General features: G+C 39.7%; 2 protein-coding genes across 6 annotated transcripts in view; both read right to left on the bottom strand.

The window, feature by feature from the left end:
• Positions 1–1075: 1075 nt before the first annotated feature.
• On the bottom strand, positions 1076–4213 carry LOC112149606 (extracellular calcium-sensing receptor; the record flags this gene model as incomplete). The annotated part of the gene is made up of 9 exons (XM_024277412.2): positions 1076–1663; positions 1745–2026; positions 2112–2305; positions 2381–2504; positions 2610–2819; positions 2907–3365; positions 3452–3640; positions 3714–3893; positions 4076–4213. Coding segments are annotated over 9 exons (2199 nt in total), but the record flags the coding sequence as incomplete, so codon positions are not given.
• A 4838-nt stretch (positions 4214–9051) lies between these two features.
• The window catches only part of plch1 (phospholipase C, eta 1), a 76318-nt gene continuing 70163 nt past the window's right edge, over positions 9052–15206 (bottom strand). For 2 of the 5 annotated variants that reach the window (XM_024277126.2, XM_024277127.2), the window contains 4 exons: positions 14516–14595; positions 14321–14380; positions 13559–13946; positions 9052–12815 (listed from right to left, as the gene is read on the bottom strand). In XM_024277126.2, the coding sequence (XP_024132894.1) occupies positions 10231–12815; positions 13559–13946; positions 14321–14380; positions 14516–14595 (3113 nt within the window). In that variant the 3' untranslated portion in view covers positions 9052–10230. Of the gene's footprint in view, positions 12816–13204; positions 13233–13558; positions 13947–14320; positions 14381–14515; positions 14596–15206 lie in introns of all 5 variants that reach the window. The other 3 variants (XM_036215011.1, XM_036215012.1, XM_036215010.1) reach the window with 3 other exon arrangements.

Genomic DNA, 15206 nt, shown 5'->3' with positions numbered 1-15206 from the left:
CCTCAAAAACATTTAACAGCATAATTTACTGTTGGTTTCTCAGTCTTATATCACAGAATAGTCTGTTCTGAGATTTCTTCTGGCATTTCTGCAGAGGAATAGTCCAGACAGCTTCAACAGGGCCAAACCCATCACTTTCAGCATGCTGATCTTCTGTGCTGCCTGCGAGGGTGGCCTTAGCCCTGTCTTACATCAGAACATCTAATAAAAATGTTGTTTGCCATGTTGACCTCCAGGTTTAGTCTCCTGTTGATGCTATTTGAGCCCAAATGTTACACGACACCGTAAAACACCAGAAAAACCATCAAGGGGAATAATGTATTCCTAAATTTTAAACTTTTGATATTATGGAAAAAAGATTGTTCAGATTTTGACACTGAATGCACATATGCTAGTAAAAATAGACTATTAAAGGTAATTTTAAAAAGTAGAGCTAAAATGTTTTTATTTATCAATAAAACTTTTAAAGTGACTTACAAATTAAAACAGGAGCTCACTCTAAGTTGGCATCTGCCAGCATATACCTGTTAAATAAAATGTGAATACACATTTAATAATATCAGATTAATAGGTTGTAATGTAGAATTCATTTTTTGTACATCTTACTTTTTATTTGAAATAATTGAGGCAAAGCTTTCACCTGCAGGAAAGAGAAGAAGTTGCACTTTGGATGAAAGAACAGCAGATGGCAGCACAGCTCTGCTCAGGCTGTGGTTTACGGCAGAAACACTTTCACATTTATTAGACAAGTTTGATTTTTTATTAATGAAATTAATTAGTTTCAGATTAGAGTTTAATCTGAATTGTGACAAAAATAGTTTAAAACAACAATTCTGCAACCTAATATGAACTCATGATTCTCGTTCCCTAATAAAAAAAAATGTTTTGCATTTTTCAGTTGATGTTGAGTCTTTTTGGCTCCCTTATTTTCATTATATATGTCTATATTGTTGTCATTAGAATGATTTATAAAGACAAAAAATAATTTCCAAACAGAGAGAGATTCTCATTTTATCATATTTTTATTTTTCAATTCAATTTTACTTTTTTTATACAGAGGATAACATATTTGGCTTCACATAATTGTTTTTAATAACACAAATTGAGAAAATAAATGACAGCAGACAGGGTTATCGTACATTTTTATGACAGAAACAGTGTTACTGAAGACAATATTAACAATAAAAATGGTAGTAAGGACTCAGTGGCACATCTCAGCACACAATGACTTTTCCTTTTACTATCTGGCCATCAGATGCTTCTTAGTGTTTTTCTCGGGCCGCAACAGAATGATGAAACACTTTGGAGCAAAGATGCAAAACAGTAAGCCGAAGCTGGAAGCCAGGATGGCAAAAACCTCCACAGCAACGGCGTATTTTCCAGGAGAGCTGACATAGGCGGGGACAAAAGCCACCCAGACAGCACAGAAAATCAGCATGCTGAATGTGATCAGCTTAGCCTCATTAAAGTTGTCAGGGAGCTTCCTGGCAAGAAAGGCCAAGAGGAGGCTTGTACAGCCCAGCAGGCCGATGTAGCCCAGCACCAGAGAGAAACCCACCACTGACGCCATCGCACACTTCAGAGTGACCTTTAACCCTGGGATCTGCAGGTCGGGTTGAGGCGTGGGAGGGCTGACCGTTAGCCAGATGATACAGATGATCACCTTAGTGAGAAAAACGATTGTGCTTGTCAGGTTAATTACATTACAGGGTGAAAGAGTAACTGAAATGTTGCAGTGTCTGACCTGTATACTGGTGAAAAAGCACACACTTCCTCTCTGCTGACCTGGACCGAACCACTTCATTAAAGCCTCAGCACCGGGACGGGCTGAGCGGAACGCTGCCAGAACCACAAAGGTTTTCACTTGGAGGCAGGAGACACACAGTACAAAGCTGATCCCAAAAGCTGCCTGCTGGAATCGACAGGCCCAGTCTGACGGCCGACCGATGAAGAGCAGCGAGCAGAGGAAGCAGAGCTTCAGTGACAGGAGGAGCAGGAAGCTCAGCTCAGAGTTGTTAGCGCGCACCTGTGCAATCGTGCAAATCACAAATATCTCTCCTTTAACTTCTGCATTGAACAACGTAGTTTATACCGTTCAGCATCTGTCTCACCACAGGAGTTTGACGGTGGTGCAGGAACACCACAAACACAGCTGTGGTCACCGTGACCCCGGAAACAGCCACGGCCGTAAGAGTGATGCCTAAAGTCTCGTTGAAAGAAAGAAAGTCGAGCTGACGAGGGATGCAGACAGTGCGTTCAGTGTTCGACCAGAACTCAGCTGGACAGTGTTCACACTGAAGGGAACCTGGGGGAGGAAGATGCACACAAGTGGGAGGAAGATTGCTATTAATCAGTGGTCTGAATGAAATCTTTTCCTCACCAGTTTGGTTGCTAATCTCTCCATCGGCACACGAGATGCAGTCAAAACAACAGATAGGTTCTCCTTTCCGGCTGGCCTTCCGTGTCCCTGGTGCACAGCTTTCACTGCACACCGAGACAGGCACCTACAGGCACAATCAGAACATTTATTTTGGCCAAAAGTCTATCAAATAAGTGCCTGATAATAAAAAAAAGTCTGCATTCCCAGTCAACAATTTCTTTTTTAGCACCTGATTAGATCCTGTGCTCCATTCTATCGCCGTGTCATTGAGGCGCAGGTCAAACCCATCCACACGACCGATCAACACTAGCTGAAGCCCCCCCTGAGGGGTACTTTGCCAGTTCACAAGGTCATACTTTGCAGTGATATCACCCCCCTGGAAGTAAAAGAGTTCCTCCTGTGGGGTGGTGAACTTCACTTTGCTCAGGTGCTGCATTAGCTGTAAACATAAAAAAGATAAAACTGCATAAAAAATGTTATACAAGCTAAACAGCACAGAAGGGTGTAAATATTTAAGTGTTTTTACCTCAAAAGGTTTGATTTCTTTTGGTAAGGAGCAGCTGGACGTGTTTCCGGGAGAGTTTCCTCTTTCAGGGCAGGACAGAAGGCTGTGAAGTGCATGAGCTGCTGCGTAAACTGCCAGGTAGACATTATATGTAACACGTAGCTGGGAGGTGTCAGTAAAAAAATTCTGGACTTCTTCCAGGGTCTCTGTTCCTTTGCAGGGTGGCAGTGAAGCGTCCTGACTGGACCCATTTGTATTGGGATCACAGCCAAACTCTTTCTGCCAAAAATCTTTCAGGAACTCATCATCTGGCCGAAGAAGGGGACTCAAACGTCTGATGTAGCTGTCAAACCCTGGTAAAACTGTACTCCGAATGGCCACACCAAGAACACCTCTCGCCACTTTATGTGAGGCGACGTCTTGAAGAAGATCCCCACTGGTACTCCAAGCCTCGCTGGCCAGAAACTGTCTGTCAGTCACCTGAATTTATCAAAAAAATAAGAAACATATTTTCACATGGTGTCTGTTTTAACCGCCTTTGGTTGATTCCTTAAATGTTTTCTTACATTCAAGTTTGACAGCTGATGGAAGAGTTCAATCACATCCGTATACCAGGTGAAGATCAAGATCACTTTAGCAGTGGAGGCCTGAATCGTGAGTGCTGCCCGTGTGGCATCATTTACTATTGTTTCTCTTTGGAGAGTCTCCACAAAAGCCAGACACACACTATTTTCCTGAATGCTCTCCTGAAACACCTACAATCAGAGGAAGTTATCATCAAGAGTAATCATTTTTTATCCTCGTCATGTAAGGAAGAAATGTAGTCACCTTTACTGCCATGTGACCGTAATCATTATCTGCTATTACAGCTCCGATCCACGTCCATTTGAAGTGGGTTGCAAGCTGCGCAACGGCGCGGGCTTGGTAAACATCGCTGGCCATGGTCCTGAAGAAGTTAGGGTATTGTTGTCTGTCACTCAGACAGGGGCAGCTGGCCGTGTAGCTCAGCTAAGAGATGGAAAACATAAAAGTTGTTTAAAAGCGGGAAAGTTTTCAACCCAACAAATCAAATTCTGCACACTTTGTTCGCCAGTTAGATTTTCAAAATTAAAGCAGCACATAACATTTAATCTGGAAGTGATTCTGAAGTATCAAGACCTGTGAGGTGAAGACTGTAGGAAGGTGCTCACCAAAGGAACTGAAAGAGGTCCCAGCACCCTGGAGAGGATCTGAGCCGTTACAGAGTTGGATCCACCGATGATCAAAGGGATAGGCTTATCACCTGAAGACACAGAGCAATGGCTACTTTCTTCATTTTTACAGATTAAAGCAAATATTTAAGGAAATACCCTGTCCAGGTTCCATTCCGTTTCCAGCTTCTGTGTCGCAGGTGAAAGAGTTTCCACCAACCATAGACAGAGCTGCTTTCAGAGCCCAAGCAGGGAGCGCGCAGCTGTCATGGATGTGATATCCCAGTTTTACACCTGGTAGCAAGGTCAAACTGCGATTGATTTCCTCCAGTGCAAATAGCATCGCATAGATGTACTGTAAGGGCAGATTTTGAACACTGAGAAAACAATAATTAAAAATATATGAGTAAATCAAGAGTATATTTTAATATAAATATACAGAAACATAAAGGAATACACGAAACAAAAGTCAAGTTCAGACTCTTACCCTTTACAAGCTTTAATGTCTGGTTGCTGCATAAAACTATAGTCTATGCTTGGAGGAGTATATCGCAAGCTAAAGAGCCCACCGATGATTATATCTCCATCTTCAAACAACCCATTGTCGCTGGATGTTCCCCACCGAGAGCAGTTTGCTGTCTCAACAACCTGAAAACCTGCCTGCAGTCCCAGTTGTCTGCCCAAAAGCCCCACCAGGAGCAGGGACGGAGCATATCTGGTCCACACGGTGCCCCAAGACATGGATGGAGCTGTTCCAATCTGTACAAATTTGATCTCTGGTGCCTTTTAAAACAAAATACAAGACAGAGGGTGAGAGTCAAAGTTAGTTAAAAAGAACAACAACAAAAATGAAAAAAAAAACAGATAATCCTGGCTTTGACAAGACATACTAGAAAAAAATGGCAGCATGATACTTCATGATTCAGCCGAAACACGGTCCTCCTGCTCCTCTGCATAACATAAATGCTGTTGTGGGCATTTATAATTGTCGAAAAACACCCTGAACTGAATCCTAGGAAACAAAATTACTCTTCATTCCCAAAGGCAGAACAATTATAAGGTTTACTGGTACAGTGAGATCCACAAACATGTGTGTTCCATTAAGCATTACAGGTTGGTTTACATTAACATCATAAACCCATTTTATTTATTTATTTGGGGGGAGGGGGATTGCTGGTATATTCATTTAAAATTAAGAAAATATATGTTTGTTGTAGAAGTAGATTGCTTTTTAGTTTACTGACCTGTTAACTATCCTGTTGCGCATCTCATCTACAGGCTTGTTAGCTTTCGCTTAGTGAAGCAGCTTAATTCAAGAGAAAAGACAAAAATTTCTTCAAGCTTTGCAGCACAAAGTTAAAAAAAATGGCCAAAAATCCTATCCATTGATTTAGGAGGAATAAATAAGAATAATATAGCAAGAAAAGTGTGACTGTGAGGTGGAAGAGGTTGTAGCTCCATTTCAGTTATCTATAAATGAGAAAATAGACGTTTCATTCCCAATTGGATGTTTTCTAGAGAATCAATTATTTTAATTATAGTTGAATCTAATAGTTCATTGCTCTTGGTGGTGTGGCTAGTCAGTGTCTTCCACAGCAGCTCTAGTACACGAATGTATAAATGGAACTGTGACTGTTAAGCAATTTGAGGTGTGAGGAAGCAGTGAATTTAATTTACCATTTACCAATTACACTGACAAGAAAAGCTGTAAATCAGATTAGAGAGAAGCAACAAGGGGCCTTGTTTAAGTATTATATAGTATTTCAGGACACACTGACCCAACGCATAACTGGAAGGGCCTGCAAAGAAAATGCAGCATGTTCAGGTATCCGTCTTATAGTATATGGTATCCTTTGGTCTTGACTTAATGCAGAAAACCTGCATAAAAAAGAAACAGAAACATAGAAAAAAATAAAATGTTGATTTGGATCAAACGGAAAATTTTCATCCCAACAATACAGTTGAAGTAACTAGATGGTAGAAAGAAAATGATACCAGTTAGAAGTTGGTCATTTTCTTCTTTTAAGAACTAAGACTTTAAATTGACAAATTTAGAAAGAAGTTTGAGTCCAAAACTTAAAGTTTAGAAAAAGTGATTTTGAACTTAGCAGTGAACACTAATGAGCTGCAGGTGTGCAACCACCCTTCTTAATTAAAGTGAATTCCTCCATCAATTACAGCTCATTATGAAGTGACACAGATGTGGCTCTGAGGAGACAAACAGACTTTGTTCATGTTTGTTCTGTTGTTTTTGTTGTTTTAGCAGGAAATTACCTTTGTCCCTCTTTTTTTTTATATATATATTTTTTATTTTTTTTAGTCAAACCTGATGCAATATAGGAATGATTCTGGCTATAAAATTGTAACTGTAATTGTTGTAATTGTTGGCTTTAATTGGAAAACATTGTACATATTTATAAATCAAATACAGCCAAAAACATGTAAGTATAGCTTTATTTTTTTAAAGATGAGCAGCTCACATCTTCATTTTATTTGCACAGGTTTGCCCATCTATTTAACCCTTTAACACTGGGGGGCTCCAGTGTTTATGTGCTTTGATCTATTGTAATTTTTTACCGGTAATTGTAAACATGATCAATATAATTCCAGTAGATTCTGAAGAAGAAAAGCAGCACAGGCCGCTTTTCTCCTTCAGAATCTACTGGAATTATGTTGATCATGTTAAGGGTTGAAAAGTTACAGTATGTTAACACCTCAGGTGTTAAAGGGTTAATAAAACTTGGAGCATATGGGAAGCACTGTTTTTGCTAATTAAAATCTTTACACTTTCATTCATCTCAAAAGACAAATTTGATATCAACATAGTTGTTTTAAATGTAAAAAAACACAGCCACAGTGAGTACAGACATGAATGGAGCATTTATCCAGCTGTTTTTATGAGTGGCAGCTCCTGTGTGGAGAATAGCCCTTAATGTCTCATTAAGACAGTTCAGATAAAAGTGTTTACACATGTTTTTTCATTGAAGATTCCAGTGCAGTTTTTACTCCATATGGTTATTAACATCTACACAGAAGACGATCTCTTACAATAATTAGTCTTCTCATTCAGTTGGAAATGAATGTAATCTGTTCTAAAAACGAATCCCTCTTAGAATGTGATTTCTTTTTACTTGTTTTACAATTTTACAACACAATGTGTCATAGAAGATTAGTACATTATATTACTAACAGAAGAAGACAGAAGTAGAAGGAAACAAAGCATTAGTTGAAGAGGAATAGGGAAAAGATTAAAGAAATTCAAATGAGGGATTGGACAAAAACAAGACAAGTAGAAACTGTAGGAGCTCTCAGATTTTGAATGAAAAGGATTAAGAGCACAATGGCCATTAAACATAACAACATAGCTGAAGATGTGTCTTAAAAGGAATGGCAGGAGGTTTTTTTTATTTTTTATTTTTTTACAGGACTGCTAAAAAGGAGTTTGCATGAAAGAAAATGAGGAAGAATTGCCTTAATTAAAGCAGATACTGATGTTAAGTTTATAGACCAAGCATGAAGCGCAGAATCACCTCAGCTACCGAAAAGCATACAGACTTGAGCTATTGAATGTTTTTTTTTATTTTTTTTTATTTTGATGAGTTGAATCTGCTAGAAGTTTGCTCTCCCTTTTACTATGGACATTCTGTTGAAATTCACTTTGCTAAATTCAACCTTAAAGCATCTCAGAACAACAAACAAATAAAGAAAAAGCTGGGGAAACACTGTTGGCTATCTAGAGTAGTAGTGAGTACCTAGGACAGGGGTCTGCAACCACTAACACTCATAAGACCCATTTACTCCAGCTGCTTACTGGCCAAAATTATGGAAGAGCAGCAAAGTCTGCCTCTCTGTTCAGGAAGCAACATTATTTTTTGTGACTATTGATCGATGCATTTATAAAACGTAGCTTTTAAATATTTACCAAGAACACATTTTGACAGGGTTAAATTTTTTCTACAGATCTTTTATTTATTTATTTATTTTTTACTTTTTTCCAGCAGCACATCCAAGTTCCTTTCAAAATAAAATCCTCTCTGTGTCAAATAAGATTCACCTCTTGCATCTGATTTACTTGTATTAAAAATGTGAGGAAACCCAAGTCAAATATGACATTTTCTCTCTTTGTGGATGGATGCAAAAATAGACAGGCCGCCCTTTCCTGAAATGTCAAAAATGTATTAACTTAAACGAATGAACCAAAACTATAAAACTATTGTTTATTCAAAATGTGTGTCTTTTTCAAAGCCAAAGAGCCACAATGCAGGGATAACAGCCTCAGCAGCATTAGGTTGTTGACCCCTGATACAGCAGAACCGGCATTTGTGTCAAACAATTTTTTTCTTTAAAGTCATTAAAAAATAGCAATTCATATTTTATAGTTATACCAGCGAGCTTTAATTTTTAAAAACAAATGGAACATCCATCCAGCCCCAAGAAGGGTGCACTCTGGACCGGTTATGATAGTCTGTCGCAGAGTCACACAATCATACACACCCACAGTCACACCTAGGGAATATTTAGAGTAAATAAACAACCTATGAAGTGTATTTTGGACTGGTGATAGAAATTGGAGTGTCTGAAGAAAAACCATGGACGCACGGGGAAAACATGCTAACTCCATACAGGAAGGTTCCAGCTGGGATTTGAACAGGCGTGTCACCGTGTAGCCTCAAATGGAAAATTCCAGTCATAAAGTTATTGAATTAGGTTTGTTTGATTTTCGTATTTGTTTTAATTGAATTTAATGTCCTTGTAAAAAAAATGAATCTGCATGAGGAACATATACGTAAACAAACATGTTAATTGGTAAACATAATCAAAGGGTTGTTATAGTGAAAAGGCTAAATTGTGCAATATTGCAATAATAATCTATACATTTTTCTTTTTAATATGCTTACCTTGTGGAATAAAGGCCGACTTCACATGGGTATGGGCTCATTTTTGAAATTTAATTTCATCTATTCATTTCAAAGCAGGAAATGATGACACAGTTTGTTAAATCATAAATTTCAATGTTTTATTGCATTGATAGGAAAATGCTCACAGGTCTGCAATGAGCAACATTACAAACAAAACAAAATGGATTAACACTGAAACAATCTCTAAAAAGTAACAGTAAACCTGCAGCTCTGCTGCCCTGCACCCTGGAGCCTGGCCCTGTGTATCTGACAATTTGTTCATTCTGTTGATTAAGTTGTATAAAACAAAATAACCAAAACAAACAAGAGAGCATCGTTGAAATCTGTATCAAAGTAATTATAAAAATAAAAACATTTAAACCCCAGTTCTTTTTCTTCTATTTTTTTCATATTACTTTTGCCATCAGTTTTGAAAAATCTACAGGTAATAAAAAGTAACAAGTCCAAGCACAGACATTTATGCACTGTATTGCACCCAGTGCCAACAAGCCGATGTCCTTTTTTTCCATTGGTTCTGTGCAAATGTATTTAGGTAATGCAACATCTATAGTATAAACAGGTGCATAGTCATGCTTGACATGTTCACACGTAACATGCACAAACAGAGATGTACAGTTCAAATTGGTTTGTAACGTAAAGCTTGACAAAGAAGCATGTCAAGGAAATTCACAAACAACACAAGTATGAAAATACTACCAAAAAGAGGAGGAAGACTTACAGTTGATGTTTCAAAAAAATTTCCATCTAGTAATTGCTCGTTCTTACAACACATTCAAATTTTACAAGGACATTCTCGCTCTGCTTGTTCAGTTTTTGCTTCAACGTTTGTGATTGTAGATTGGACGGTACAACACAGTGACGAGGATAACACGTATCTGTACAATCAGTCCGAGAAGCTGTTTAGAGGGACTGCACATTCCCAAGTACATTAACACATTGAATAGAGACAACACAAAGCCAACTAGATCATAGTGGACATCTCATACAGGAATTCATGCCGTAAGGTTCAACAATGGGTTATATGCAATGTTTCACTCACAGTTTATTGTAAGTACCAGAAACAGCCGGACCAACAACTTTAAATGCAGGAGAAGAAATTCTCTTAGTTGATGAACATGCTGATGAACAATTGCAGGTTTAAATGGTCGTCTGGCTTTTGGTATCCAACAGTAGTTACAAAAAAAATCTTAAAATATTACCGTCTGAACCATGTCTTTGTACGAAGTTAGCTCAAAACTACAGTCTCAGCAGAAAGTAGACCTCAGGCTCAGACACTGAATGGGAAGAGTGTAAGGATGGGAGAGAGTCGTCCGTACGATACAGATCTCCATAGTGGTCTCCACTGCTGTAGCGTAGAAACGTGCAAGTCCCTTCAGGAAGTCCCCTGTCATCTAGCTCATCAAGGTAGCCAGCTATGTAAGAACCGGTAGAGTGTCTGTTAGTTGACAAATTCTGTGAAGTTGGTTTATTCCTAAGCACCACCCCACCAATGCTGGCCGTTCCACCGTTCACCACCTCCGGCTGGGATTTCATAGCTTCCTGTTGCCTCTCACGAGCTCGACTGTTTATGTGACGCACCCGACTCTGGCTTCGTGAGGAAAGACGACGGGTAAGGACTGGAGGGGAGTCGTTTCTGGGAAGAAATTGAGATTGAGCTTCCTGACGCAGCTGAGGGGACGTAGGTCTTTCTGCGTCACTATTATCCCCCTCCAGACTGACCAGCCTACGCAGCTGTTCTGTGAGTGGATCACTGGGCTGCGAGTGAAATGCAGAATCCTCTGTAGTGCCTACATGTTTTTGCTTTCTTAATTGTGGTTTTATGAAACTGCGACTAATTATGTGATATTTGCTTTGAAAATTGCATGAAATGTCTTCAGAGGTCAAGTCTCCTAAAGACTTTGACTTGCATGGGGTGGGAGTTGTAAACTCTTTAGTAGTGGAGTGGGAAGAACTTCTCAAAGGTCCTACATTGGGGTGAATCAATGTTTGGGTTTCAGGCTGTTGCTTGCACCAAGTGTTGTTGAGGGGAGCCCTATACAACTGATCAGATATAGGTGGCTTAGTTTGACTTTGGTTGTATGTTTGGATGTTTCTAGGTGTTGAACTCTTTGATACTGGCATATTGCAGTCATAGTCCATGAGGTACATGGCTTCACTTTCAGAAGAAGGTGAATACATGTCTCTGTCTCTACATCTGTTACCAGATTGGACTGACTGGTCTGGGTGGCTCTCAGCAGGAGGAAAACCATTATAAAAGCAGCCCAGTTGTTTTCTATTTGTTGGGTTATAGCCTGATCCGTTTTGATGAGATTTGTATTGAATCTGGCTGCAACTGTTGCTTTTCTCTTTTGTACAGGAAACACTTTTGTTAAAAGCCTCAGTGTTGCTCCAAGATGAGGGGTAACTGTTCTGACGGAGTGCGCTAAGTTTAGAGGGCTCAGACAATAAAAATGTATTGCAAAGCGGAGATTGGAAAGTAACCTGCTGTTCATGGTTGGACATGTGATTGAAAAGGTTGTTTACTGGGGAGTTACATTGTGCAGATGTTGGATAAGACAAATGTGTTGAATACTGAGATTGAGCAAATGATGAAGGCTGTTTTTGTTGGAAATAGCTCAGAATGGGCTCATGGTTTTGGTAAATTGCATGGCGCTTGGCTGAACTTGTAAGCCCCTTGTACTGGTTGTTTGGCGAAGTAAGAAAAAACTCTAAAGGATCCTCATCCACATTTAACTCCACTTCTGTAAATGCCTCTTCAGCTGAAGTGTGGAGAATCTGAAAGCAATTACTCTTTGAAGAGGAGCTTAAGTGGTTCCTTTTAGGTAATGGAGCCGGCGGGTCAAATACCTCCTCATACACCCTCTCCTCCATCTCTACACTTTCACCCCTATTTCTATTTACATCCTTCCAGTCCATACTGTGCTCCTTACCTAAAGTCTGAACCGATTTCCCTGGAGGGGATTTGAAACTGCTCAAAGGAGAACTCACTGTTCCTGCTTGAATGTGATCCGTCTGGTTATGCACTGATGGAGGCAACAGAACTTCTTCATCCAGAATGGTGTAGACCTCCTCAAGCTCAGCTGTTTCTGGGCTTGAGGTGAGGGCAAGATCTTGTAGATCTGACTGGGAACCGCAGCTCGGTGAACACATTGCAGCATTCATGTCGTTTTTCTTTTGAGCTATCTCATGGGGACTGATGAGAAATTTCTTATCATGAGATGATGTTTTGCTCTTGAGAGGAGACCTTAAGTTTGGTCTGAAGTCTGAAGTCCGGGAAGAGGTAAGGCCATTTTGATCCAAACTGTACTCAAACTGATCAAGAAGAGCAGAAATGGAGCCGCACGTGTCTTGTTCATCGCCTAAGGAAACGGCATCAATGAGTCTCGAGATGGCGGTATCGTTTAGAGAGGGGAAGCTCTTTGGGCAGACATTGTTACCGACTGAGGAAACAGTCGGAACTGATGAGGTGGTAGAAGAAGAAGAGGAGGAAACAGAAGCTGCAACTGTGAATGCAGTGCTGTTGGATGACGTTTCTGGTTTCTCTGATTTCGTATAACTAGTTCTTGATTTGGGGGCTGAAAAATTGTCCTCTTCTCTTGTTGACATGTTTGATCGGTTGTGTTTTGACTGATAATTGACATACTCTTCTTCCTTTTGTGCTTCTTTGTCACCAATAACCAAATAGGAACCCTCTTGTGAGTGGCTTGACTCCTTATATTCACGTGTCTCAGAGGGACCAGAGATGCATATTCCGACTTGGAAAGAGGAGTCACTGAAGAGGTCCACAGAAGACGACCTGGGCCTGTTGAACGGACTGGATCCTGTTGACAAATGAGAACAAGTGGATTAAAAACAAAAGACTTTCGTGCTTTACTTGATGCAACGATAGGGCCCAAAACAAGGATATTACAATAGTCAACAGTCCACTGATACAAGGCAATACAAAGACGAATGGATCACCAAGAACGACGGTCAAACAAAAGCAGGGATATGGGGCTGCTGGGGTTGAAAAAAAAAATAGCATTCATGTTTGCAAATACCAGATCAGGAAAAAAAAGATGGCACCACTTGGGATCAGCTTTGCTCATATGAAATATGGGCACATGAATAGATTTCTCAGACCACTTTCAAATGAAATACACTGGGCAAACAGAATACTGGTATGTACTTGGAGGATGCAACCTTTTACACAAGAGGTATTTGAGATTACCTGGAGGAACATCCTAGTCAGTTCTCTACTATAGAGGAAACACAACAAATGAAGATGGGACAGAAAAAGCATGTTAAGGTATCACGGTAAGAGTCTGCCATTGCACACGAGTTTAGATTGTTTTTTACATGGGAAGGATAGAAACCTCTTACTTTCATTATTATGCAAAGCAGAAACTGGCAAAAATAGTTTAGAAAAATCAACAAAAAAATTAAATAAAGTATTTATTGGTCAAATTTGACTTAGCATAAAGTTGTGAACAAAGTGTTCTGAGTATTTGCTTGGTAAACCTAGAAACTATACTACAACATACTAAACCCTAAATTTGAGTTGAATAACAATAAAAACACCCACCAGTGATTGTGTCAGCAACTATATCGTTCTGTGTGCTGTCTGGGGAGCAGAGGGACAGCTGTCCTTGAAGAAGCTTGTCTAGCGGCATCGAGATCGGTCTGTGGATAAGAGGGGGTCGAGGCTGGAGAGGCTTTCGTGTGCCTCCTTCTTTTTCTGATACACCCTCTCCTCCCTGCCCTGCGCCGCTGCTTTTCTTATGCTCAGATATTGAGGCGACCGACTCCGATAGCGCCATCTTTGTCTTCTTCCGTCCTTTTGCCGGAGCACTCGCCGTGCGCCGCAGGAGGTGATCGCTGATGGAGCGTTTCCGCAGTCCACTGGAGTTTGAGTCCACAGAGGACTTTGAGGAACGGTTGAAGAAACCACGGATCCCTCGCAACTGATTACTCTGAGAAATGAAGCAAAATATCATTAGAAAGGTGAACTGAGAGGACGTTTGGATCAGAAGGCACTCATAGCACATAGAACAAACCAGATTTAAAGTAATAATTAACAAATGCATGCTTTTATGAACATTTCCAATAGGTGGCACCACAACTCTTTAACTGATGCACAGAAAGCAAGATGCAAAAAAGCTGTTGATTAGTGTATGAATGCCTATAATACAATAGCGCTTCTTTTATTTAACAAGAACACAAAACAAAAGCAAAATTGCAAGGAAAAATGGATGGCAATACCCAAAATTAAATGTGATGCTAACACTTTTGTCACAAGTGCACCATGCAGTCACTTTTCATGCATCAACCTAAAGTTTCAGGATACCTTATTGGTTCCTAAAAAGTGCATAATGGTAAAGCTGGGGTTCAGGACTAATGGGCTCCACTAGAGAGACAAAGGACAGGCAGGAGAAGATCTTCAATATGATGAGAGAAGCACATTTCCTGTTGACCTCCAAATTGTTATTGAGCACAACAGGTTAGAATGGGGTTTCTACAGCATGAAGAAGAGAGAGCTCACCTTCCCGTAGACATCGTGTACTGACACATGCACAAAGATGGAAGCCTCGGTTAGCCCTTCCAAGTAAACGTGTCTGTAACCTGTTGTTCAAAAAAAAAAAGAAAAAAATAGACAAGTTTTGACCAGAAGCACAAGTACAAGAAAAATAAGAGTGGTCATCTAGCTGCTGATTGTGCCGCAGCTGCCTCTGGGGAGGGCATTAGGAGTTCAGGGTCAGTTCTGACTGATGAAGATAACTAAATACTCCGCCAAGCCGCAGGTCGTTTACTATACAAAGCAATTGTGTCATGCTTCACAAAATAAAGTGGGCCAACACTGTGGCAGTGCTGTCAATGTGCTATTAAGGTTCTGATGTTTTGGATCATTTTAATGGCTGGATTTCAAAAGATCTTTTAAGTTTCTATCTGTGTGTATCTTTATAATCACAAATACAGCTGTACAACAAGGAGCATTTTCTATTATATTTTTAAAAATATGCATTAATTTGCTAATAAAATGTGTATTATATGTGTACATCACCATATGTACCAATGGTTTACTTCTATCCTAATATAAATTTATTATGTTTTAAGGTGTATAGAAGCAAAATTTGATGATTTTTAGTCCCAGCTGTGTAATCCTAAACTGATGCATATTTTTGACACAACTAAAAATACTTAGTTTTATAATGCATTACTGAAATCAAGCTCCC

This window comes from Oryzias melastigma, linkage group LG13 (genome assembly GCF_002922805.2).
Source record: "Oryzias melastigma strain HK-1 linkage group LG13, ASM292280v2, whole genome shotgun sequence".
NCBI classification, from domain to species: Eukaryota; Metazoa; Chordata; class Actinopteri; order Beloniformes; family Adrianichthyidae; genus Oryzias; species Oryzias melastigma.
The sequence above is the reverse complement of the archived record's forward strand: the minus strand, read 5'-3'. Positions and strand labels throughout refer to the sequence as shown.